Raw genomic sequence first — 24,500 nt, 5'->3', positions numbered from 1 at the left:
TATTAGTTGTAAAAGTATGTTTATTTCTAAAACAATTTCTTTAGAGCGAACTTATACATCTGAGCTTACATTTAGGTTTCAAGTTCAGTTCAACTGTGGGTTGAAACATAGTTCTTCATTTTCAAAACACATTATTTACCTTGGAAGAAATACTTATCTAAAGTTTTGATACTGAGAAGATAGCTTAAGTTGAATGGAAATTCACTTTTTGCTTGGAATATTAAAAAATAGGCATTAGTACCAGGGTATGCATTCACAACCTTAATAAGAAATAGATTTTTTTTTAAAAAAAAAAATAGTCATTTAACCCTGACCATATGTTAGTATTAATATGATGTAAACACAGCAAAATATACACAATTTACATATTTACAGAATATGGGTCCTGCCCACTTTAAGCAAATTACATCTGGTTAAGGCACGATAACCAATCGTTTCTTTCAAAAAAAAATAATAAATGAACAAACAAACAAAGGCCCAAATAATTAAATGGACAAAATAGAGAAAAAAACAAAACAAAACAGGAAAGCAAAGCCTTCAAAAATCCAGTTTCTATAAAACATCTTAAGGCACCAAAGCTTTGCGATAGGTCGTGACCTTTTTTGGCAATTCAAAGTCACCATCTTACACATATTGAATTAGTGTTATTGCAGACAAACAAGGCACTGTTATTTATCACACCAGTTTTGTGAAGAGTCCAGTTTGTGCTTCTTTTGATGAATCTCCATGAGGTTGGAGTGAGTGAGGCCCTACATGTGCCTCTTCATATGTAGAGCCAGGTGGTCCGATCGAGAGAACGCTCTCTCGCAGAGGTGACACTGGAACGGTCTGTGGCCAGTGTGTTTCCTAAAGTGACGGGTCAACTCATCTGACCTGGCGAACTTCCAGCCACAGCCTTCCCAGTTGCAGTGGTATGGTTTCTCACCTGAGAGATTGGAAAACAAGTGTATAAGTCACATGTGATGGAAGGAAAAACACAGCAGACTCACTATACTGAAGATAACTCTGGTTTTAAGTGATGTTCTTACCTGTGTGTGTCCTCATGTGGGCTTTGAGGTGAGAACTTTTAGTATAAGTCTTCCCACATCCGGGGAACTCACAGCTGTGGGTAGCAGCTCGTTTTCTGGCCCACGGCCTGCGCCCTCGCTTCTGCTTGATGCTCCCCGTCTCATCCTGTGCGTAAAACTCCAAAACGGACGGAGACGAAGGCGGTGTCAACAGCGTCCCTTGCATAGACATGTTATGATGCTGCTGGTGGACATGGGCGGCCACTCTGAGCATCCCATAATGTCCCTGCTGAAACTGTGGCACCCTCTGCTGTGCGTACTGCGTTGGATACGCCGCGTTATTAAAGTACTGGGTTTGGAGATGCTGCTGGTGAACTGGGTGATGATGATGGTGGTGGTGGTGGGGGCTTCGTTCACAGTCTGTGCGTCCGTGGAGCAATGTGTGCTGCATGGGATGCGCAGTGAAGCCGGGAATCAAGCTGGCAACTGCAGCCTGGTGGTGCGTAAAAGCCGTAGCAGCAGCAGCAGGGTGCATGGAGCGCATCTGGTGCTGTGCGTCGACGTGCACCTGCTCTGACATCATACATGACTGTCCCACAGGCTCGGATTTGAATTTGTATCCACGAGGAAGAGGAGGTGGAACTATGGCCGAGTTGCTTGCCAGAAGTTGGGTGTATTCCCGCCCGTCTCTCGCCTCATCCTCCTCGGACCTTTCCCCCGGGTAAACCAAGTCTGATGTGAGCAGCTCGGCCATCAGACTGCTGGCCGGGATTGAGTTGGTGAAACTCAGCGTGTCATGGTAGCGCTGCGCTGTCATGTCGCCGCTGTCTGGCACTGAAGCTCCGCTGCAGCTCTCCGGTGACTCCGGCAGGGAGTACGCGCAGTGCTGCTGCTGTTGCGGTGGAGAAATGTCCTCGTTGTTGTTGGAACTGATGGTGTTTGAGAAAATGAACTCCAGGTCAACAAATTTCCCCAGTTCGTCGTCGTCTTTGGGGGGCAAAGCTGGAGACTGGACGATACTGAACTCCACTTCAATGAGCGAGTTGTCTGCGCCACCTGTTACGCACGGCTTACACAGCTGTAAAATAACACAGAAATAGCGTGATTATTAATGTTACTGTGAATTCAACAATATCGAAATCTGAGCACAGAGAATGTAAAACAATCTATTTACAGTTTCCATCGGCTTGAGGCTTGGAAAGTGTGCCACGGCTTCGGCAACAGCCATGCTGCGCGTTCTGACGAAGAAACAAACAGTTTAAAAAGCTCCAAAACAAGTCGTAGAGATTAGAAACTATTCCTCTGTGTCCATGGAGAGCTGCTTTGTTCACACTGACGGTTAAGTAGTCACAATTGAAGATCAACCTGCAGGGCTGACGTCTATTATAGGTCCTTTACGCAGAGGGGGTGCGGCTTCAGCACTTACACACACACACACACACACACACACTAAAATACTTACTAATTAATAGAATAGATTTGAGGAATCAAAATTTTACATTAAAAAAGTGATAAAAATAATCACTTAATTATTTCTTATATTTAAAACACATTTAAACACCTTTTTTTTTTTTTTTTAACTTTTGATATTTCTTTTGGGTATTTTACCCGTTATTGTAACTTTTCTAGTAATGAATATCAATATTTTCCTCAAAATTGAATGATCAAGTGAAAAAGTCTACCATTGGGAGGTAAACAAATATGTCCCATGAGATGAACACAGGGGGCGTCCTTAAACTGAAGTAAAAGCGCTTTTTCCAGTTTCATTTGGTTACAACATAAATTAGGAAGAATTGGCACACGAGCAGCCCCAAATATACATATGCACTCAGTGAAGTTTCGATGTTTTGTTTTTAAATTATTCACAGTACTCCATCAGTGTCCTGCTGTTCCCTCAAACACAGACTTGCTCACACGTTTTTTAATTTGCCCTCATTTGATCCCTGCTGTTAGACACACACACACTGATGTGGAGACGCTGTGTTTCGTTCTTCAGGTTCATGGAAGAACCGGTTAATCTAGCACTCAGCTAAGGACGACCTTAATAAACCCCCACACGATGAGACTAAACCTAAAGGAACTTAAATCATTATGTGTTAATTTAATTTATTTCTTATGATTTATGTTCTCCAATTTTATTTTTTTTATAGCCATTTAGGAATCATAGTTGGGATTGAAATTATATAACATAAAATTTGATTTGTTTGAAGCATAAGCCTCTGTTACAACCCCATGACAGTTCATTTTATTAGTAAATGTAATAGTTTAAAAATTCAAAAAATATATTCAAAAACTGATTCAATATATGAATAAACGCTCTTTATTTTTTATGAACTTTTTTCCTTTTTAATAAAAAAAAATGACTGACTTCTTTACCCAGTTTACCAAGTGTAAGTGTGATGATCCGTATTTGGTTTTTGCTTTTTGGTTAGTTTTTGTTTCATTTTAAGTCACACACCTGATTTCTATTCTAAAAAAAAGAAAAGAAAATAGAAGACATTCAAAAACTAGAGTAAAATACATATAACTACAAGACATATTATATAACATTTTTCATTTTAGGTAAATTGAATTAAATCTAAAACCAATATTAATCCCAAACCATAAACCAAATCTAATACATTTTTTATTACTAATACAGACGTTTCTGGCTATAGGCAGGCAATTGTATAAAGCCCCATGAGCCTCTTTTGAGAAGAATGAAAATGACTTGTCTTTATCCATGGTATGCTTTATAATAAATGCCATTAGCTGTGGCGTAAATAAATCAAAATCTTTGGACTCCAAAAAACACAAATGTGTGGCATCAGCACACAGGTATTCTGGGAATGATTGACAAGTACCCATAATGAATCAGTTTGTGAACCATTTAATGGATTAGAAATCTCTTTATTGACCAACGTGGGCCCCAAACAGCATCTTGCGTTGGACCCCAACAAAGCTAGAAATACCTCTGATAACCAGTGTAAATGATAAATGCATCAGTAAAGCCAGTGGATTCAATCTAACTAATTGGATATGGGATAGAATAACCTAGAGGTCATCAAACAAATGTATTATATCAAAAAAATATATGTGCTTGTACTAATACCTAAAATATTTTTCATTTCATGTTTTTTTCACGGGCGATGAGAGCCTTACTTTAGAGCCATTATCAGGGACCACCATGTCATAAAACATGTAGCTACCTGTACGACCTGTACCTTGGATATGACGATTTATGACATCAGGTATATACTGAAAAGCCAGAAGGCACGAGGAGTTTGTTGCCTTTTGTCTTGTCAAAAACACTTTCTTTAGTTCTCAGTCCTAAAAGAAAACATCTTTTATTCAACAAACGACACAAATGCATTTTTCAAGATATGTTTCTCTGCACAGGTTAAATATTTTTAACTTTTGTTGTGTTATTGTGTGCTGCTATTATATTATCTGTTGTGCCACAGGACTTTTACAAGGCCAGTGTGTTGTGAGTTTAACAATAAATACGTATAATTTTTGTTAAATGTTACCTTTTTTGAATTTAGAAAGTATTACTTTATTAGTGGAGATTCTGGAAGTTTCTCTAAAGTTTACCAAGGAATCAAGAAAATTATTATTAACCTTAGCAAGTAAATATTGCTACAATTAATGAATTAGATTTTGTTTGATGTCGACTCTAAAGCCCAGAGAATTACAACAAAGCCAAACGTCTTCTTTGCAGATCCTTCTGGTTCAGCTCCTGCAGGTGCTGTGAGAGAAAAGGCTCTGCAGCTCTCTGCTTATATACGCTGTTATTTTTAACTTAGCTGAGCTTACGCAAAAGAAAATCCGGTTCAGTCTGCAGGCCAAACTGGAAATGGACTCTATTTCCTGAGGAAAAACTTCACACCAGCTTCCTCTACTTTCACTCTGCCGTCACCTTTGGTGGCTTGGACGGATGCAGACGGCGAGCGTCTCCTGACCTTTAGCTCTGAAACGCTCCCTTACGTTCCTATTGCAATGACACATTACTACTTGGAAAAAAAACCTGTGAGTTCACAGATGACTATTGTGCTCTCAGTTTGTATAACTTTAAAACAGACATTCTTTAAAATAGTGCTAAATCCCTTGTCATTGCATTTGCAATTTTATCCCCCAAAAAATATCACTTAAGATTTATTTTATTTAATTTTTTTAAATGGGATATGTATTACATTTTTTTAAAATATATGGGATTGTAGCCAGAGAGCTAATTCCCATCCCCTGTCCCATTAGCACACGTGTGAAACTCAAGGCCCGGGGGCCAAATCCGGCCCTTTAGACCATCCAATTCGGTCTGAGGGAGAAAACAAAAAAGGTTGCGTAAATTACCAAATAATTCAGTTATATATATCTCAGCCCTTCTAAATACACAACTTTAATGGAACTCCACAATATTTGGAGGATGGCAATTTTGCCCATGCTTTTAAAATGACTGCAGTCATTTTAAATCTCAAATTGTTCAAAGGACTCAATTTCCCTGTAATTACTTCTTGTAATTTCTTGAAATTAAATTTTAATTAGTCACAAAATCAATGAAATATTCAAGGAAAAAATCCTGCAGGGACTGATATTTGTCACAGATTACTTGGATATTGTCAGTTCCTTACATACATAATGTATAATTTATACGTCAAAGTCTGCCTAAAATCTGTGGGCCACTAAGAACAATAAGATCTCACTACTTTATATTTGGCCCCTGAACTAAAATGAGTTTGACACCGCTGCATTAACAGGTTGGTGTTAGCATAAAACAAACATTGGTGATGGAATAAAACACACAGAGCAGAGGATGTTAAAAAAGACAGGTAACATACAATAACCATGAACAATCTACGTGACGTATAGTGCAGAGATAAAAGATAGACCTAAAAAGTTAGGAACCATGACAATTATACATCATTATTATCCTCCGCCACAAAGTGTGAAAGGGGGATGTAGGTAGAATTTCAGAATCAACTTTATTGACCAAGTAATGTATTGAATACACACGAGGAATTTGTCGTGGTGAACTCTGCTCTCTCTGATAGTGTAAACATTAAATAGTAACAATCAACTAGAATAAATACAAATAAATAAAAAAGAAGTATAAACATAAATATAAAGAGTAGTTAGACTAATAATAACAATCAACTAGAAAAAAGAAAAATAAATAAAAAAAGAAGTGTAAACAAATATAAAGAGTAGTTAGACTAATAATAACAATGAACTAGAAAAAAGAAAAATAAATAAAAAAAGAAGTATAAACATAAATATAAAGAGTAGTTAGACTAATATGTGCAAACTAAATAAAATAACAAGATAATAATAATAATAGTAATAATAAAAATAATAATGAAATTAAATAAAAATACAATAATAATAATAAGATAATAGTGCAGTAGTGCATTGATGAGTAGTGCAGGTGAACATTTAAATCAAAATATTATGTCCATGAACATAATGGCTCCGTCCGTTCATGCGTTCGTCCGTCCGAGTTAAAGGGGACAGCTTTTCTCAGAAATTGTTTAAGATAGGATAACCACATTTAGTGTGTGGCTTCTGGGTATCAATACCTTGATGGAGTTTCCAAAATGAGAAGCGCACAATTATTTTTTCCGGAGTTATTGCCCTTGTTTTGTTTTTCTTTACTGTGTTAGATGCATCTTCAAAGGTGACAGCATTTCTTAGAAATTGTTTAAGATTGTTAATAATTCTATAATCTGATGTGATACAATTTTTTTATGTATACATCTCTTAGATTAGGGACATTTAGGAAAAATGTGAGTTATGACAACAAATCTGGCGGGGGATGTTGATGACTGTCTTCTTATTATTAATACTGTTGTTATTGTATTTATTGTCATGATTTTGTAAAAATAAAGTAATTATACAGTATAATAATCACATCTTGTTAGTTCAAGCAGCATTAGTTGAGTTTGGATTTGAAACAAATTCTGCATTGATTTTGTGCTTTAGGACACAATTTTCAAAGTTGTGTGTTTCTGACGGAAGTTATTTCGTGCCATTAAATCTTTTTTAGTTTATAAATCCCATTGACATGGATCAGTTCCCAATTCATTCCCACAAATTTGTGCCATGCAGCATAAAAAAAATGAGGAAATCATGTAGCCTTGCACAAAAAATCCCATCAAATAAACAAACTGTGATCTAACAAAGTAGCATATGAACCAACATGCTGCACACATGAAGATGTGATTTCCACAGGAATCGAACAACATTTTTCAGATACTCAGATGCCCAATATTGATGCAAACGTATGCAGTTTTCTTGCTACTTTTTAACCATGGAGCTTCTTAGTTGCCGTGGCCCTAGTGTGTTTGTGGAGGGTTTTCTATTGGTTCACCCTGAATGTGTGTGGTACTGTAGAATGTGTCACAATCACAGAATGTGTCTGTAAATGAAGAATCTATTCCTAAAGTGAACAGTGAAATTAATTTAATATTTATTCTGCACACAGTTCATAAGTTATTTTTGAAGTGTGGGCTGCAATCCCACAGGTAAGTCATAAATATACAATAACTTAGGGATGGGCAACTGTATCACAGCAGGGGCCACAAGAATGTGATTGTAACTGATCCGAGGGCCACATTATCAATAATCACATCAGCATTTAGAATAATGGCCAACCTGAGCATTAATACAGAGGAAAAATAGTTTTGTCTTTTTTTTCTTCTTTTTTTTTTTTTTTTTGTGTTCTTGTAAATCTGTGTATTTTTCTGTCATTTTCTGCTTTTTTTGTTGTGGATTTGCATGTTTTTGGGGTCACTTTCTGTATTTTTCTAGTTGTTTTCTGTATTTTCCTGTCATTTTGTGCAATTTTGTCGAGATTTTGTGTGTTTTTGGAGCTTTTCTGTAATGTGTTGTTTTTTGTGTGTTTTTTTCATTTCGTTTAAGTGGTTGTTTTGTCTGTCTTTTGTGTTTTATAAGTTATTTTGTGTATTTGTTTCATTTATTTTGTGTACTTTGTGCATTTTGCTGTCTATTTGTGTGTTTAGGGAGTTATTTCATGTATTATGTCGGGCTTTATATTCCTTCCAACCTCTTTAAATACAATTTTAAGGTTTTTTTTTTTTATTTTGGGGGCTGCACAGTCGCCCATGTCTCCGATAGGTGATCAGTTTTTTTTATTGTTAATTCACATAGTTCTAACATAAATGCTATTTTTGTGTTCCTGTCTAACACAGCCAGGAAGAATCTACTTAGCAAGACACACACACACACACACACACTCAGCAATTATCCTCTATCACCCACAAAGTGAGGGGAAACCCAATTGTTATCTTAGATAAATAGGCTGCCGTGCATGGCATGGAAAAGCAACTTTAGAGATTTGAGGGAAGTGCGACCACACTGTGTAGACGGGCCAGTTGGTTTCTCGAAAGATTTGAAAGGAAGATGGGGAGAAGGAAGTTTGAATGAATGCAAAAACCAGCAAGGAAGCTTGTGGGAAAGAGAAGCAGCAATAACATTAGCCGGTGGCGCTCCAGCTTTAATTATGCATTTCCTGATGGTGAAGTTTGACGCCTGTTGGTTAAAACAGGAAGACGCTCTAGTCTCCATCTGACCTGATGCTGCTCTTTAAAACCATGTTATTTGCCAAATTCTGTGAGTCTAAGAAAAGCAACTGTCCTACAGAAAAGCTGCGGCTTCTGTGTTATTATTCTTTTTTTAAACAGAAAAAACATTCAAATGTGTTGATAATCGTCATGTACTTTGTAATAAATTCAAATCAAAATAGAAGTGATGAATCTATTGCTTTTTTCAGTTGGTAAAGCTCAGTGTGGCTAAGTGGTTTAGTAGCATTTAGCTCTAATGTACGCATTAACAACTACGGTAACTGTACGCATAATTAGATCAGGGAGCGACAGACTGTGGCTGATTTATAAGATCAGGATCAATTCTAATTAAGGTACAAGTTTGAAATGTAGCAACACAGAACATAACATTTTTTCACCAACAAGTCCATGATCAGGTTTGGTGTCTGCATTTCTGATAATAAAAAAGATGTAAAACAATAACTTGATTTTCCTAAGGTTTTTATATTAGTGGTTCTCAGTGTTTTGGCTCATATGCCCCCTTTTTCTTATTTCTGAAACCAAGAAAACTATTTTAAAACAACTACAGAATATAATGATGGAATGAACTAGTTATAACACACATTTAAAAAAAAAAAAAAATCATCTCATTTTGTAAATAGCTGGAAAGAAACACTATTTAGTGCAGTGGTTCCCAACCTTTTTTGGACCCATTTTGATATCAACAATTTCTGACAACCCCAAATCATTTTTTTTTTCTAGAATTAGTGTTTGATCATGCTTGAGGTCATTTTTTTAAACTGCATTTTATGATAGAAATACAGTTGTTTAAGACTGTTTAAAAAAAAAAAAAAAAGAAAAGTAAAAAATCTTTAAATTTTTTTTTTAGAAATTTCAGGCGACCCCATTTAAACTCTAATCGACACTACATGGGGTCCTGAACCGAAGTTTGAAAAACACTAATGTAGTGGCTCGTGAATAAATGTATCTCACGCCTGAGGTGGGACCAAGACTGACACTTCATTTGTTATTTTTTCTCTCTCTCTCTCTCTCTCTCTCTCTCTCTCTCTTTCTCTCTCTCTCTCTCTCTCTCTCTGTGCCCCCTGTAGTTTCATCACGTACCCCTAGGGGACACGTACCCCCATTTGAGAAGAATTGGTTTATCACATACATCCGAACAAATCTATGCAAAAAAAGCTACTCAAAAACGGCATGATAAAGAACACAATTCTATTGATAGTAGCAGATATCGTGTACTAAATTACACTGTAAATAGCGCTTTGATATGACTTTTGTTGTATTTAGCGCCATATAAATAAAGTTGAATTGAATAAAGGTCGCCCAGTGTTTAGTCCTTTACCTAATTCACATAAGCGTGTAAGAACCAGCTTATTGTGTCTTTGTGTTAGCCTGTGTCAGCAGGTCAATATGTACTTTCTTTTATGGGTCAATGACATATAAGGATTTCACTGCATTATATTTCATAAAATGGGCATCATCGGGCAAGGTTTGCATGAAAAATATGCGAATAAATATAGAAATACTTTGAAATCTTATACAGGACTATAATAGAACTAAAACAGGGCCATAAATCAGTTTGAAAAGATTTAGAGTAATTTTTTTAAAACAGCGGTCATGGCCAGATGGTCACAAATTAATTTCGTAAGTAACATTTAAAAATAAAAATGAGTGCATGGATACTAAGTTACTATATATTTGGTATATCTTTTTATGCGCTGAAACCTATTTTAACTAAAAGAAGTGCAGTTGGACAGACTTTTTAACTTTATTTATATAGTGCTAATTATAACAAAGCGCTAATACCCTTATACAGTTTGAAACAGCAGTATCACTATCATAACCTGGTTTTAAACTAGGAACCTATAGGAACACAATATGGAGGGTTTTGATTCATAACGACAGCATTACAACATGAATTAAACTTACCTAAAGACAATAAGCTAACATTAATGTGAACACTTAAATACAAAAACAATAATGTTAAAAAAGGTAACACCATTTTTAAGATACATTTAAGCACGTACACACACACCTTTTGCTGCAGTACATATATATATATATATATATATATATATATAAGCAAGTTTTTTTACAACCCTAAAATCATAGTTAACCTGGTTGGATTTTTAATCATTTTTATTATTTTATTTTCATTCGCACATAATCATCTACACACTTCATACCTTTCTCCAGAACATATCAAACGTGTGTATATAACGTGCTGTACCAGTTTAACCAGTTATAACCTTTGAGTAATTATCATTTGAATTAGCTTATTATCATCATGCTTGTACATTATTAATATACTCATGAATAAATAACTTATACCTGCTTTGTTATTATTATTATTATTATTATTATTATTATTATAGTTTATAAGACCTCTGTCTAAATGACAAGTTATAAATGATCTAGAACACTTTACCCCATTTCTAGATGGCACTCCTGGCAAATCTAAACATTAATAATAATAATAATAATAATAATAATATTAAATATGATCATGTTTAAAAACCCTTTGTCCTCCTACAATATACTCCTGTATTTATGTAAAAATGTCCAAATAACTTATCATCCTTTTGCTCCAAATATAAAGAAAAGGCCTTTTGAAGATGGACTTTTTGTTTTTTATTGATTTTGCTTTTATTAAATTTTGTGTCTGTCAAATTTTAAATCAAACCTTCTAAAGCCAATATGAGTCTTTTCATGACTCGGAAGATGGATATGACGTAATAGTTATAAGAAGAAAATCCTGCTGAAAGCATCTAAGCTGAAACCTGTGAAACTTGTTTCCCTCTTATTTTCTATTTTCACCTCTCTGTCAATAACAGTTATCACACAATATTACAGGGGACACAATATACTGACGGACAAAAGACGTGTCACTTAAGAAGGAAGGGGAAATGCATATAATATGATCTGTTGACGGGTGTCCATGCAAGTGCCTATGGACAATAAGCGATAGCTTCCTATCCAGTTTGGCTGTTCCACTTGGCTCATCTGTCAGTAGCTAAGCTGTGTAGCTTTCTCGTCCAGCGATGATACTCTAACCAGACTTGTTACGACGACGACACAGACTCACATCTATTGTTGTGCTTTTTCCAAGAGGCATAAGGAAAACTCACAATACTATTTTGGTGTCAGTGTCAGTGGTGCTCATTTCTTCATAAGTGGGTATTAAATTACAAGAAAACAACCTGCCAGTTCTGTTATTTTTTTTACAGTTATGGGGGGCAGATTGTAAAGTTGTATATGCTAAAATAAACAAACTTTTTATAACTTACTTTTGATCAGATTTACAGCAATATTTGTGATATTTAGATTTAACATTTAGATTTAGGTTGAATATTTAGATTTGATATTTAACATTTAGATTTAGATTTAATATTTAACAATTAGATCTAACATTTAGCTTTTAACTTTAACATTTAGGCTTCGATTTAACATTTTATTTGATATTTTACATTTAGATTCAACATTGCCATTGAATTTTTACGAGAAAAGTACATTTCACAAATATTTTTTCACAAAGTTTTTTTGAACATGGTTTGTTGCTAAATCTTACGTTTAGGCGATTGTTCAGTTGTATATGCTAAAATTAACAGCAACCTTTTGTAACATTTAGCAACAAATTAGTTACTTTTGACCAGATTTACAACAATATTTGTGATATTTAGATTTAACATTTAGATTGAATATTTAACATTTAGATTTAAAGTGAATATTTAACATTTAGATTTAAAGTGAATATTTAACATTTAGATTTCCCATTTGGATTTAGTATTTAACATTTAGATTTAACATTAACATATTTTAACGAGAAAAGTGAATATCACAAATTTCACAAATATTGCCAAAAATCTGGTCAAAAGCAACATGAAAAAAATTCACATGTTTTTTTTTTAAAAGTGATTTGTTGCAAAACTTTGCTGGGTTTTTTTTTTTTAGCATAACACCACAATATAAAAAGCACAGCATTGTTGTGAGACCAAACAATTTTTTTTCAAAATAAAAGTTGGCCGTAATGAAAAAAATCACAGGCCATTTAAAGCTCCCTAGACTTGATTTCAATCCACAACTCATCCAGTCTGATTCACTTATAAAAGCAGCTACAAATATAGTCATAGAAACAGATGAGAAATGATGTGGCCGACTCTGAAATACCTCACGTCTTTGCTTCTGTCACGGGCCAGAGAGAAGCTAAAAGCTGCTGCTGGTGAGGGAGAGGCCAAAGGGTAATATATTGTGTGTAACACTGTGTATTCAATGTCGGTGTCCTGTGGGGCCACCCATGCAGACCATAAATCTGAGTAGGAAATGTTCTGTTATTCTGGGATTCTTGTTGCTTCGTGCTAATGTTCTGTTCGCTCATGAATACAAAAACTAGCGCTCATAGGTTATATGGCTAATGTTTTATTTGCATTGTCAATAATAAAGGTTATCAAGTGTTACACGGCACATACTTTCAGTACCATGATCAAGTTGGATGTTGATCATCAAAGCTTCCCCTTAAAGTATAGTATATGCCTCATAGATTAATAACTCGCTCAAAAAACAGGTGTAAAAGGTTAAAATTGCCACTTAAATGTTTGTGTTCATCTTTATTTTCTTATTGAATTTGTTGGAAAAGTTTTACACATTGCATTGTGGGATATGGAGTCCTGTAAACGAATGGTTTCTTTGACAAATCTTCATTTCAGTTGTAGTTTGTTCCCGGTTTCCCCTGTAATATCAGTCACAGACCCCAAAATAAACATCCGCCATTGTTTGAGCTCAACTTTCAGCTGGTGAAAACACCAGAAATGTGTTGGGGAAGTGACTTTGGCAGAGTTTTTGGTACATAGCAAACACAGGAAAACACTTCATTGTATCCTTCTACGGGACTTCACATCCCACAATGCAATGTGCAAAATACAACATCAATAACAGTTCTTAGAGTGGTCTCACCCTGGGACCCACATTTTGCCATAGTCATTAGATTGCGGTCCACTTTTTTTTTTACAGCTCAACCAAACAAATGTACTTTTTCAAAAATAGCTGTTGAAAACACACGTATATAATCTTTTTTAAAACCTAAATCTATATATTTTCCTGTGCAACATGCATTTCATAGCATGCCTGTAGTTTTTGGGGGTTTTTTGGTCGGTAAGTACAGAAGATTTTAGTTTGGATATTTTACATTTTTACTGTTGTATGGACTCTTTTGATATGTTCTTTTTTTAAAGTTGGTACTTTGCTGTACTTAGTTTCATTAAAAGAAGGATTTGCTATTGGAACGTTTCCCTGCCAAACGAGTCCACAGCACACTCTCTCAACACTAATACACTAGACTTACAGTTTGAGGGTTGCTCTGACACACTTAAAAAAAAAACCACAGTTGGCCATTGCATAAAATCCCCATATAAATCTATAATTTCTATTTCGAGGACTTTGGCACAAATTGTCCATTTGCTTAATAAGACAACCCAGCCATTATCACGTGTCAATGTAGATTTAAAAAAAAATTCACTGTGAAATGCTTGGAGATATTTTTTTATAATGTTCATTGGTGTGAAAAATATGTCTTGCTTCATATCTGATGACATGACTTTTTTTTCCTACCCAGCTGGAAAAAGGATTACATTTCAACATGGATCTGTTTTTACGACTAAAACAAAAGCTGCGCTAAGCTATGTTTTCATCAACTTTTGACAATGAATGGATCAAGTTCTCACAGGCCACGTCACATCATGTTCTGTTCTCCTGACAGTAAAAAGCACACGTGTGAGCATGTGCAATGGGCTCATCCGCTTAGATGTTGCTAAGAGCAGGGATTCTCAACCTTGGGGTCATGACCCCATTTGAAGTCGCCTGAAGATTTGAAGATGCCTGTAGGAAACTAAGATTTTTTTTTTGGAATGATTATAGCAACTATACCAAACTTGCCATATTTCAACCTATTTACATCACTTTTTCTTGCCATATTTTTGCTCCTTTCAATACATTTTGCTACATTACTCCCATTTCTGCCACTTTTCCATCAAATTCCACTGTCTTTCCTGCACATTTTTTTCGCTTTCAAGACATTATCGGCACTTGTAAACCCTTTCCACCACTTTTCCCGCCTAATGTTGCATATGTTGATCCATTATTGTCATTTTTAATCTCTTTTCACTATATTTAATGCTTATTTTTGCCAATTTACCTGCATTCAAGATTTGTCATGCCCACTGTTTGCCAGTTTAAACTAATTGTTTCTACTAAATGTTCTAATATTGACACTTTTAACCCTTTTTACCACTTTTGATGTCCTTTTTCGGACACTCTAAAGGCTCAAACGTACTCGGGTGGACACCCGCAAAGCGGAGTCCGCGCAGACTCCTCCAATTAAATGCAAAGCTCAGATTTTACTACCGCGCAGACTCCTCCGCGTAGTTGGTGTCTTACAAAACACTGCTCGTCATTGGATCGACCCGCATTAAATGTAACACCGACGTGCATTTCAACTTCCTGGTGAAACAGAGGAGGAGAGATGAACACGAGCTTAGAGGAGAGACTGGCAGACGAGCTACGACACCTATCGACACCTTTAATACACGTCCCAGGAGTACAAGGAATACAGAGAAGTACTAAGAATCATGGGACATGTAGGATTTTAATAGAAACTACTACAGGGTTGTGCGCCCAAGTATGTAAGCTCTGAGGAAAGAGTCCATTGTGCTCGGGGTTCACCTGAGTTTGTTTGAGCCTTAATTTGCCACGTTTAACCAATTTCTGTGGTTTTTAAAATCCCACTTTACCTTTTCCACAGTTTCTGGTCACTTTCAACCTATTTTGTTTCTGATTATAAGGATTTACATCTTTAAGATGACTATATACTATGGCACAAATAAAAATAAACTTCCTGGATGACAGTGGATATTAATTAGATCAATAAATAAATGTGGTCTTCACAGATTCATAGAACAATGGACCATCATTTTGCTGACTTTATGGATGAACCCCAAAAAGCTCTCCCCTTTATTCCTACTTATAGATGACCCGGTCTCCACATGACTGTTCTTCAATATTCATGTCGTGTGCAACCACCTTCAGGTACAGTGGGGGTCCCCGGTCTCTGGCACCTTTATTCTGGGGTCGTGGGATGAAAAGGTTGAGAACCACTGGTTTAGAAAGTGTTTGTGAGGTTAGTTGTAACATTAAAGGGGGAGAAAAACTTTGCTTTAGCTCTGTTTTCTCTCAGTCGGGGGCATCTTAGTGTTCTGAAAGCCAGAAGACAGACATGAGAGCAAATAATTACCTTTCCCAGGTAGCTGTACTGATTGTCTGAGGCAGGTGGATGAGTGAAGGGGACTGTGTTTGTGTGTGTGTGTGTCCGAACATAGCGTGTCCTTTTGACCTTGCACCGTTGCAGATACACACAGAGAGACGGTTTTGTGTCCCCAGACAAGAGGTCTGCTTTCACCTGAGCGGGCTCAGCCAATTACATCTCCCAACCTTCCCCCCAGCTGAGACAAAGGGGAGCCGGGTGGGATGAGTGAGTGGGACCACGCTGGGAGAGCCTCCTTCATTAGTGAGGGGGGAGGGGCAAGGGGGGAGTTTGTGGGTACAGGAAAAATAAGACAACTAAGTCCTGCCAGTGGCCACATTTACATGAGAGCTTTATATATGGAAATAGCGCTCTATAAATAAAGTTTGATTTGATCTGACTTTAATTACCCTTTAATTCAGAATAAAAGTTAAATCTTCTTTAATCTGACCTTGTAAACACTTAATTCCGAATGAAAAAGGTCATTCCGAATTAAACTTAAATCCGAATGAGGTGGCTGGTTTATTCCATTTTTATTTCCGAATTAAAAACTCTATCTTATAAATGCTTAATTCTAATTTAAATTAATTCCAATCGTTCTGCACATGTCCGTTCTGTCGCGATGACATAATCCAAGATGGCCGCCTGGACTCAAGCCGAGACTACTTAGAAGACATGGATATAATGAAAAGAGTGGATGAACGGAAGCATAAACACGGGCACTCACACGGACACAGCGGAATTGAATAAAGGCGTATAAACATGTTTCCATGTAAACCTCAATTTGGAATTACTATTTCCATGTAAACGTTATACTGAATTAAAAAACATCATGTGACTGTGGCCAGTAAGAAGCCAGAGATTTTCATAGATTTACATGTATATGGAATTGAAGCAAGAGCGTAATGACATTCCACTGTACGCTCAGGTGTGAGAGCAGGTTCAGACATGGTCACACACATCTTTTAAACTCAGGCTTTACAAAGGCCTGCCATCGATGCAAGCATCAACTGGCCGTGGGATTTCACTCTTGATTCTGGCAGAGAATCAGGATTCTTCCGTTTTATTGTGTGTGCGTCAGAAGGTGGTGAGATAGTGTGTGAATATTGTAAATGCCAGGAATTTAAAAGGCACTTTGGAATTGTCAAAGCACATACGTCTGATTACTTTTGATCCAATGAAAACACAAGCAGAGAATGAGAGAAAGTCATTGACGATTGGTGATTTGGGTTTGTGAAATTGCCAAAAAAAATACAATAAAGGTGTATTGGAAAGTGTATAAAGGAAAAGTTTGATTTAGAATTCAAGCCAAAGTCTGAATTAACTAACTTCCTTCGATTTGGAGCCAAAAATGTTTTTTTTTAAATGTTGAACAACTGGGAATGTTTGTTGTTAGATTTGCTATTTTCCAAGTTTCTCAGTCTCCTCTTATTGGAAACCATGTAGCATATTAAATTAATCAAACTTGATATTGTATTTATATCCTCATACCTGTGGAGCATGTGGTGTTAACACATGATAAAGCAAGATACAATATATTGTACCCAAAAAAAAGAGATAGCATGGACAGAGCGTAGAGAACCTGGAATGACACAATTCCTAACATTTGTACATTATAAACTAAATGCTTATATATTTTAGTGTGTAGATATACTGTATTAAAGTATGAAAAATAGAAACCGTATACACATTTACATACTCACCTTCTGACAAGAATTTTGTGCAAATTACTTTGGAATAGAACTAGACTTTTATGCAACGGGTTGCCCAAGGGTGGCCAAGCTCAATCATTGGGTCACTGTTACAGTACGGTACTTTGACCATGAGAATGACATTTTGCAAACAGAATTCATTTAAAGTCTTGAAATAAACTTTATAGACCATGACATGTAAGATAATGATACAAAGTTTCACATTATAGCCCTTCAGTATAAAAGCCTAATCACAGTTGGCAACATTTTGTGTTGTTTTAGAACAGTTTTAGATGATTTGGGAAAAACGACAGAGGCATTTCCTGCTTTTTTATGTAAATTGTTGAATATAACTTTACATTTGCATTCCCATTCATCAAATCTGTTTGTTAAAAATATTTGTGGTTTTCACAGTAAAAATACTCAAATTTGGTGTTTTTGTGTCATTTTAAGTCCATTGTGTTTATACAGGATGATACAAAATGATCAATTAACAGTAAATTCATACAGCTGATGTTGTGCTGAAAGTAATGATACTAAACAAGGCAAGCTAAACCCATTTTTATGGTGAGATATAGAGGTAAAATCAAAAGTAATCAAAAACGGCCAGTTACGTATACCCTGGACTCCAGAGGATTAACACTTAAGCCTCATCTCTAGCTTTGGGCCGTTTTCTGATGTCATTTTGTCATGATAAATAAATAAACATAAATGCATAGAATATTTAATCAACAGAAATACAACGACTTATAGAAACGAGGCTTCCACAGAACACATTTACGAAATATTCAGTGCTTTATTTACGGAAAGCACCTCTCACTCACTGAGAAATTGTGCTAGGTATAGTTAGGTATCAGTCAATCTGTTTATTTTGTAAAATGCCAAACTAAATATGGCAGTTAATCCTATAACTACGTATCAATCATCGGTACTCTGCTGTTATATCATAACTCCAGCCTCACCCGGAGTTGCTCTGTGAAGCTTGTTTATCTGGTGATCCATTTCTCTTTTTTTTTGGCAAGGTCTTTATTTTGCTAAGGTAAGGGATCTTCTCCTATATTCTCTAGTGTCTGTGTTGTGTTGTCAGGTTGCATTGTGTTGTACAGTTCATTAGAACCTGCCAAGCCTTTGAAACAGCTGTCACAAAGATAAGACTGCTGTTATTGAAGCCATTATGAGATTAAAGCCTTGAAAATGCCGCAGGGCTTCCTTCAAAGAGAGCACGAGCCCGGGAACCATTGAGCAAGGAATCAGAAACCAGAGCCAAGATGCGTGCAGACTAAAACATGCGAGAGACTCTGCTTAAAAAATCCTTCTAATTTCTTACCAAGTGTTTACTTTTTGTGCCAAAACAGCTTGAGAAGGTCCTTGTTAAAGTCCTTGTGATCTTGACACAAAAGCTACTGTAATATCCTCAGAGGATTATATACTCTATTGCCTTTGTGTTCATCAATGGTGACGTCATATGATGATATGCTTGATTAAAACTGTTATCAGATAAATCCAGGCCTCATAGATCAATAAATCAAAGATCAGGGTAATGAGAGTAATTGATTTAGTTTAATTTATTTGTTTGTATATTTGATGCAGACATTACAATTACATGGGTTACAACCCAGATGTATTGTTTTAGATGTGTTAGCACATGCTAATTTGCAACGCCTGTCCACAGGAGGCAATTCATTTTCGCATTTGTCTACGGGACTCCATATCCCACAATGCAATGCACAAAACCTTTTCAAAAATGTGAGATAGAAACAAACTTTCGAGTGGCAATTTCAATCTTTTACATTTCTTTTTTTCAAGCAAATGACCTTCGGTTGAGAGGCCTGCTCTGTCTTTATCTGATAATTGTTTTAAAAGCAGCTTTAAATGTTAATATAAATACATATAAAAACATATTTATTCACTTCTGGAAATATTTTCAGAATTCCAACCAAACCTGAAGATAACTTTCATATGAAACATAACAATTGCGACGGACAGGCTGAGACACCTTACGTCAAGGCTAGAATAGTTGCATCAACACTACCATTAAGAGTTTTATTAGGAAAGAAATGAGAGATTGAAGCGTTATTTCTCAAACATAATATATCCATCCATTCATCTTCTGCCGCTTATCCGTAATGAGGGTAGCATCCTTAGCAGGAAGGCCCAGGCCACTTTGTCCAGCTCTTCTAGGGGAATCCAGAGGCGTTCCCAGGCCAGCCGAGAGACCTAGGCTGCATCCGAATAGTTCCTCCTATCTCCTTTACTATCCACTGTTCCCTCGCCTTAAGTGTTTAAGTGGTGGCCATGATAAAGGAGCGTTCAAGTTCACTTTAAGCTGAGGAAACGAGGCTCAATGCTTCCTTTATAACCTCATTTAGCCTAGGAAACACTGATGCATCCTTTTCCAAAGGAGACCACATAATGATGACCCACAATTCCTTCCGGCGACAACATTTAAAGGGACACACACACCCAAGCGCTTACAGAAACAGATCATGTAAGTTACCAATGCAATAATATGCCTTTAACAACTTTAAATAAATAATCTAAAACCCATATCTTATTATACGTAAACCATATTATCAGATTATAACTGACAAAAAACAGACACTCTGATCCCTTTTCGTGAACCACAGAGACATTTTTTGCCACATTATGTTTTATTCATAATTCATATTTCTGATTGGAAGGTGAGTGTGAGAAACCTTCTCAATGTGACATTATTTTAGTTTCAATTTTGTTCCTCGTAGCCTCTTTTCCTTTGATTTACATTCAAACCTTGTGATTTTTTTAGATAATTTCAGCGGAAAGTGTTATAAATGTGCTTTTTGTAGTCCATTTTCAGAAGTTTGTAGTTTTTTCATCACGGCAGACGTCACTAACCTTCGCGGCCGTCGGATTATTACGTCACCTAGTGGAAGTGCATCTGGTTGTCAGGGATCGCCTTTTCCTGATTCCTCGCCTAATACCTTTCCTTAACCCCATGACATCATCCAGGGGGTTAAATAAAAATGGATAGGAAAGGAAATAGGAGGGACTACTCGGACGCAGCCATAGTCTCTCCAGCGTGATGTAATGTTTTAGTTTTGATGGTTCATATTAACTCTCTCAAAACTGTTGCTTTAGAAGTATTTCTAAATGCACTATAGCAAACTGATGTCCAAACTAGAACCTCGAGTGGTTTGGATGTTTACAGCACATGCACTTCCATAAAGCAAAGCTCATCATTTAGTGCAAAATCTGATCCGAAACTTTAATAAAAGACCCTTAATATTGATATTCAAATCTAAAAACAGAGATCAAACCACACTGACATGATTCCAAGTTTGCGCGATCCAACAATCTAAAGCCTACAATGGCATTTATTTGTGGTTGTAGAATACGTGTCAAATAAACTCGTAGCCCGGAGGGCCAAAGGAAAAAGTAAAAAAGACAGAAACCATGAATCATTGTATGTAAATAACCAACGATTTAATTGTAGATTCTCAGTTCCTCCAAATTAACAAATTCAATAAAACTCCACAGCATTTGTCAAGGCTCACAGTGTCATTTTTTTTTTTTTTAATCTTAAATTGTTGGAAAAACTCAACATTTTTTTTTTAAATCCTGCAATTTCACTCAAATTCATTCACAAAATGTCCCCAATTAAACAAAATTGTGCTTCAAATGTAAGAAAACAAAAGTGAAGATCCTGCAGGGAGGGAATAATGTTGCTTATTGCTTATATTTTACATACTTTATATGTATGATTGATATGTGAAAGTAGAAAATAAGGCATTTTAATGTTAAAATAGCTAATTTACCCTGCTTCTTAGACCTTAAACTGGTCTGTATTTGTCCCCTGAACTAAAATGAGTTTAACACCGCTGCTGTATTATCAGTTTAGGATTGCTGTGTAAAGAATGGGAATGGCCTCTGTACTGGTGAGCAACGGGCAACTTAGACCTTATTTTAAAGAAGACAGCATCTCAATCATACTTATCACAAAGAGGAAAAACCTGGAGACATTCTTCCACAGTATCTTTCAGTGAAATCCACAAACCTGCTCAACAATCCAGAGATTACCTGTGTGAGCTCATCTGGGAGACTGAGCTCATTCATCTGTCTGTTTGTCTTTCCCAGAAAAAGCGAGCATCTCACTCTTAATTTGTCATTACATGCGGTTAATGGCGTAATTTTTGCCAGAGTACGACACTGACAGGCTAATTCCTCTTTCGCTGTGCAAACTTCTCAGAGAAGCCCAGGTTGTCTTTGAATGTATTGCACAGGGCTTAGCTCACATACATTCATCTTTCGCCTTTTCAAATCCCTCTGACAAGTAGTCTCTCTCCCCCCCCCGTTCCAATTTGTCATCATTGTGCTCATTGGGTTCACTAAATTACACAGGCCTGCACTGCTGTCACATTTAGAGCGCTAATGGGGTCCCACTTGAGATAACTCTTGTTTGACCAGGTCTGTCTTGAACTTTTGTTTCTACAAGCTGAGCATGGATGGCAAACTTGAACAAAGACTAATCTGGACGGCAGATCAAGCCTAAACAATCCTACTTGAGGCTCACAAACACAGGCACATAGGTGCTAATGTGCCACATAGTGAATGGGAATTGTATGTTATGTTATGTTCATGTTTATTTCAATCAACTAAAAATGCAACAAATAAAAGAAAAACTTCTGTCTGTAACTGAAGTTTACACTTATTTAATTCCTGCCTATTATTTATAATTATCTTACATTTTTGTACTTGTGCTCCTGTGTACTATACTGTATTATCATTAATGTTATTACCTTCAACACCATTATACATTTTAATATTATAAATAGCTAGTAGTATAATATCTTTATCATCATCATTGCATTATGGAAATAACAAAAAATAATCACAAAAAATTATAATTTACTCTGTTAACGGTTGGGTGTATAAATATAACAACTTACTTCTTTTTAAACATACTTAAAGCTGATAACCGGAGGATGAAACGAGAGAGACAAAATGAGACAAAGTGAATGTCTCGATGTCTCTCTCTAAACAGCTCCATTTCCTCCCCCTACCTCTGCCAGTCTACCAGAAGCCACACCTCTACTTTTGTGCACCTGCATCGCGGAACATAACAACAAAGTTTAACACACCAACACACGGGTAGTATTGTTTTTCACTAATATAACACTTGTTTATTACCTGTCCGTGACCAATTCCTGGTCCGTTCGGAATCCTGTTAAAAGCTGCAACTCCCTCCACCTTTGAAAAGCAGCTCCGAGATCAATTCTGTTGCGATCACGAAGACGTGTCATCACAAGATTTGTACCCAAACCTTTCTTTAGTTTTGAAGTTTCGGAGCGCTCCTCCATGATGCTATGCTGCTCAGAATGATACCTGTTTACTGTTGTTTCCGTGCATAGTTTACTCACGTGCATTCACTTTGATTGACAGTCTCCGCTACAGGAAGTCAAAGCCTATTGGCTGGGTGATTGTGGTGTGATTTGCTATTTGTATAGGGGTCTATAGGACGAAGACGGGACTTACTTACATTAATGTATATGAATGACCACCGGCAGTAGACCACAGTAAAAGACTAGTTAGGTATTTTTTTGCATTTCAAAAGAATCATACATAAACATAGATTTTCCCAGAAACTCCAGATATCAGCTTTAAGTACAAGTAATATTACTGATTTAGAAATATACCCAAAAAAAGTACCCATAAAAGCAACACAATTACAGTAACGTGAAATCCATTACTTTCACCTCTGATAAATAGTATCACCATTAACTCAAAATAATAGATTTAATAGTACATGGTAGTATTATTTTAATCAGTGAATATCCAGTTATTTTATTTGACTACTCGGATGCTGCAGATACAGTTCAGTTTTTTTATTTGATATGATTTACGTTAGCATTTAGAATAATGAGCAATCTGAACATTGTTACAGGAAAGAACAAAGAGTTTACTTGTTTTTTTAAATGTATTTTGTCGCTTTGTGCATTTTTTTTTCGTTTGTAGTGTGTTGAAGATGTGCATTTTTTAGAGTCATTTTGTGTATTACTGTTGTCTATTTATGTTTTGAAGTCATTATTGTTCTGGTTTCTTTTATTTTCTTGTTGTTTTTTTTGTATGTTTGTAGTTGTTCTAGTCCTTTGTGTTTGTGTACACGTTTGTATTAATGGTAAAAGCAGTATTCATGGTAAAAAAAAAAAAAAGAGTTTGACATGATCTCTTTTGATGAGAAGCTCTGTGTTTTCTTAGAAGTGTTGTGAGGTACGTAATCCGTTATCACCTCGTTCATTAAGCGCTCCTGCAGGGTTGGACAGTTCCTTACGGCTCTTATCAGCGTCTGACCTCTTGCGTTTCCGTTGGAGAGTCTCTTCTGTCCTTTGCAGATTAGTCAATGAAACATTTACAGCAGGTAATAAGTTGATTGTTGGAGTTGCAATGTTTTTTTGTTTTTTTCTCATTTTAATCATAATACATTCATTAACATTGGTGGATTCAATACTTTTTTGCTCCAAAAATCCATGGGAACATACAATTTATTCAACTTTCATATAAAATAATAATAATGATGGTATCTTTGAGTCAGACTCTCAAATCATTAAATAGATGTTTGTATGTGATCGTCAAAGCCCCATGACCACGTACAGGTTAACGTATGGGTGTAAACCACATCTTTTCAACCTTGGGGTCGTGACCCCATATGTGGTCACCTGAAATGTCTAGTAATAGATTAGAGGAAAAAAAAAAATCACTGGTTAAAAATACATATGTTTTTAAATTCTTCTCAAATCTCAAATAACTGTGTTTTATACTTTCACTTTCTCAATTATAAGATAATAATATAAGATGGCACATGTTTTCATTCATTTTGCATGATCTGTATTTGTAACACAGCATAACAAACATGATCAGAAACCAATTTTTGAAAAACAAAATCTATTTGGGGTCGCTAGAAATTTGTAATTTTAAAAATGTC

The 24,500-nt window shown here is 36.0% G+C and overlaps 1 protein-coding gene across 1 annotated transcript; it reads right to left on the bottom strand.

The window, feature by feature from the left end:
• Window positions 1-291: 291 nt before the first annotated feature.
• Window positions 292-2,373, bottom strand: klf17 (Kruppel like factor 17). The gene is made up of 3 exons (XM_028472209.1): window positions 2,182-2,373; window positions 1,029-2,085; window positions 292-925 (listed from the first exon to the last, which is right to left on the bottom strand). The coding sequence occupies exons 1-3, from the start codon at window positions 2,233-2,235 to the stop codon at window positions 750-752; spliced, it is 1,287 nt and encodes a 428-aa protein (XP_028328010.1). The 5' UTR covers window positions 2,236-2,373; the 3' UTR covers window positions 292-749.
• Between the last annotated feature and the right edge of the window lie 22,127 nt (window positions 2,374-24,500).

The sequence above is a fragment of the Gouania willdenowi genome, chromosome 17 (assembly GCF_900634775.1).
Source record: "Gouania willdenowi chromosome 17, fGouWil2.1, whole genome shotgun sequence".
Taxonomy (NCBI): Eukaryota; Metazoa; Chordata; class Actinopteri; order Blenniiformes; family Gobiesocidae; genus Gouania; species Gouania willdenowi.
This window is presented reverse-complemented; position numbering and strand designations above follow the sequence as displayed.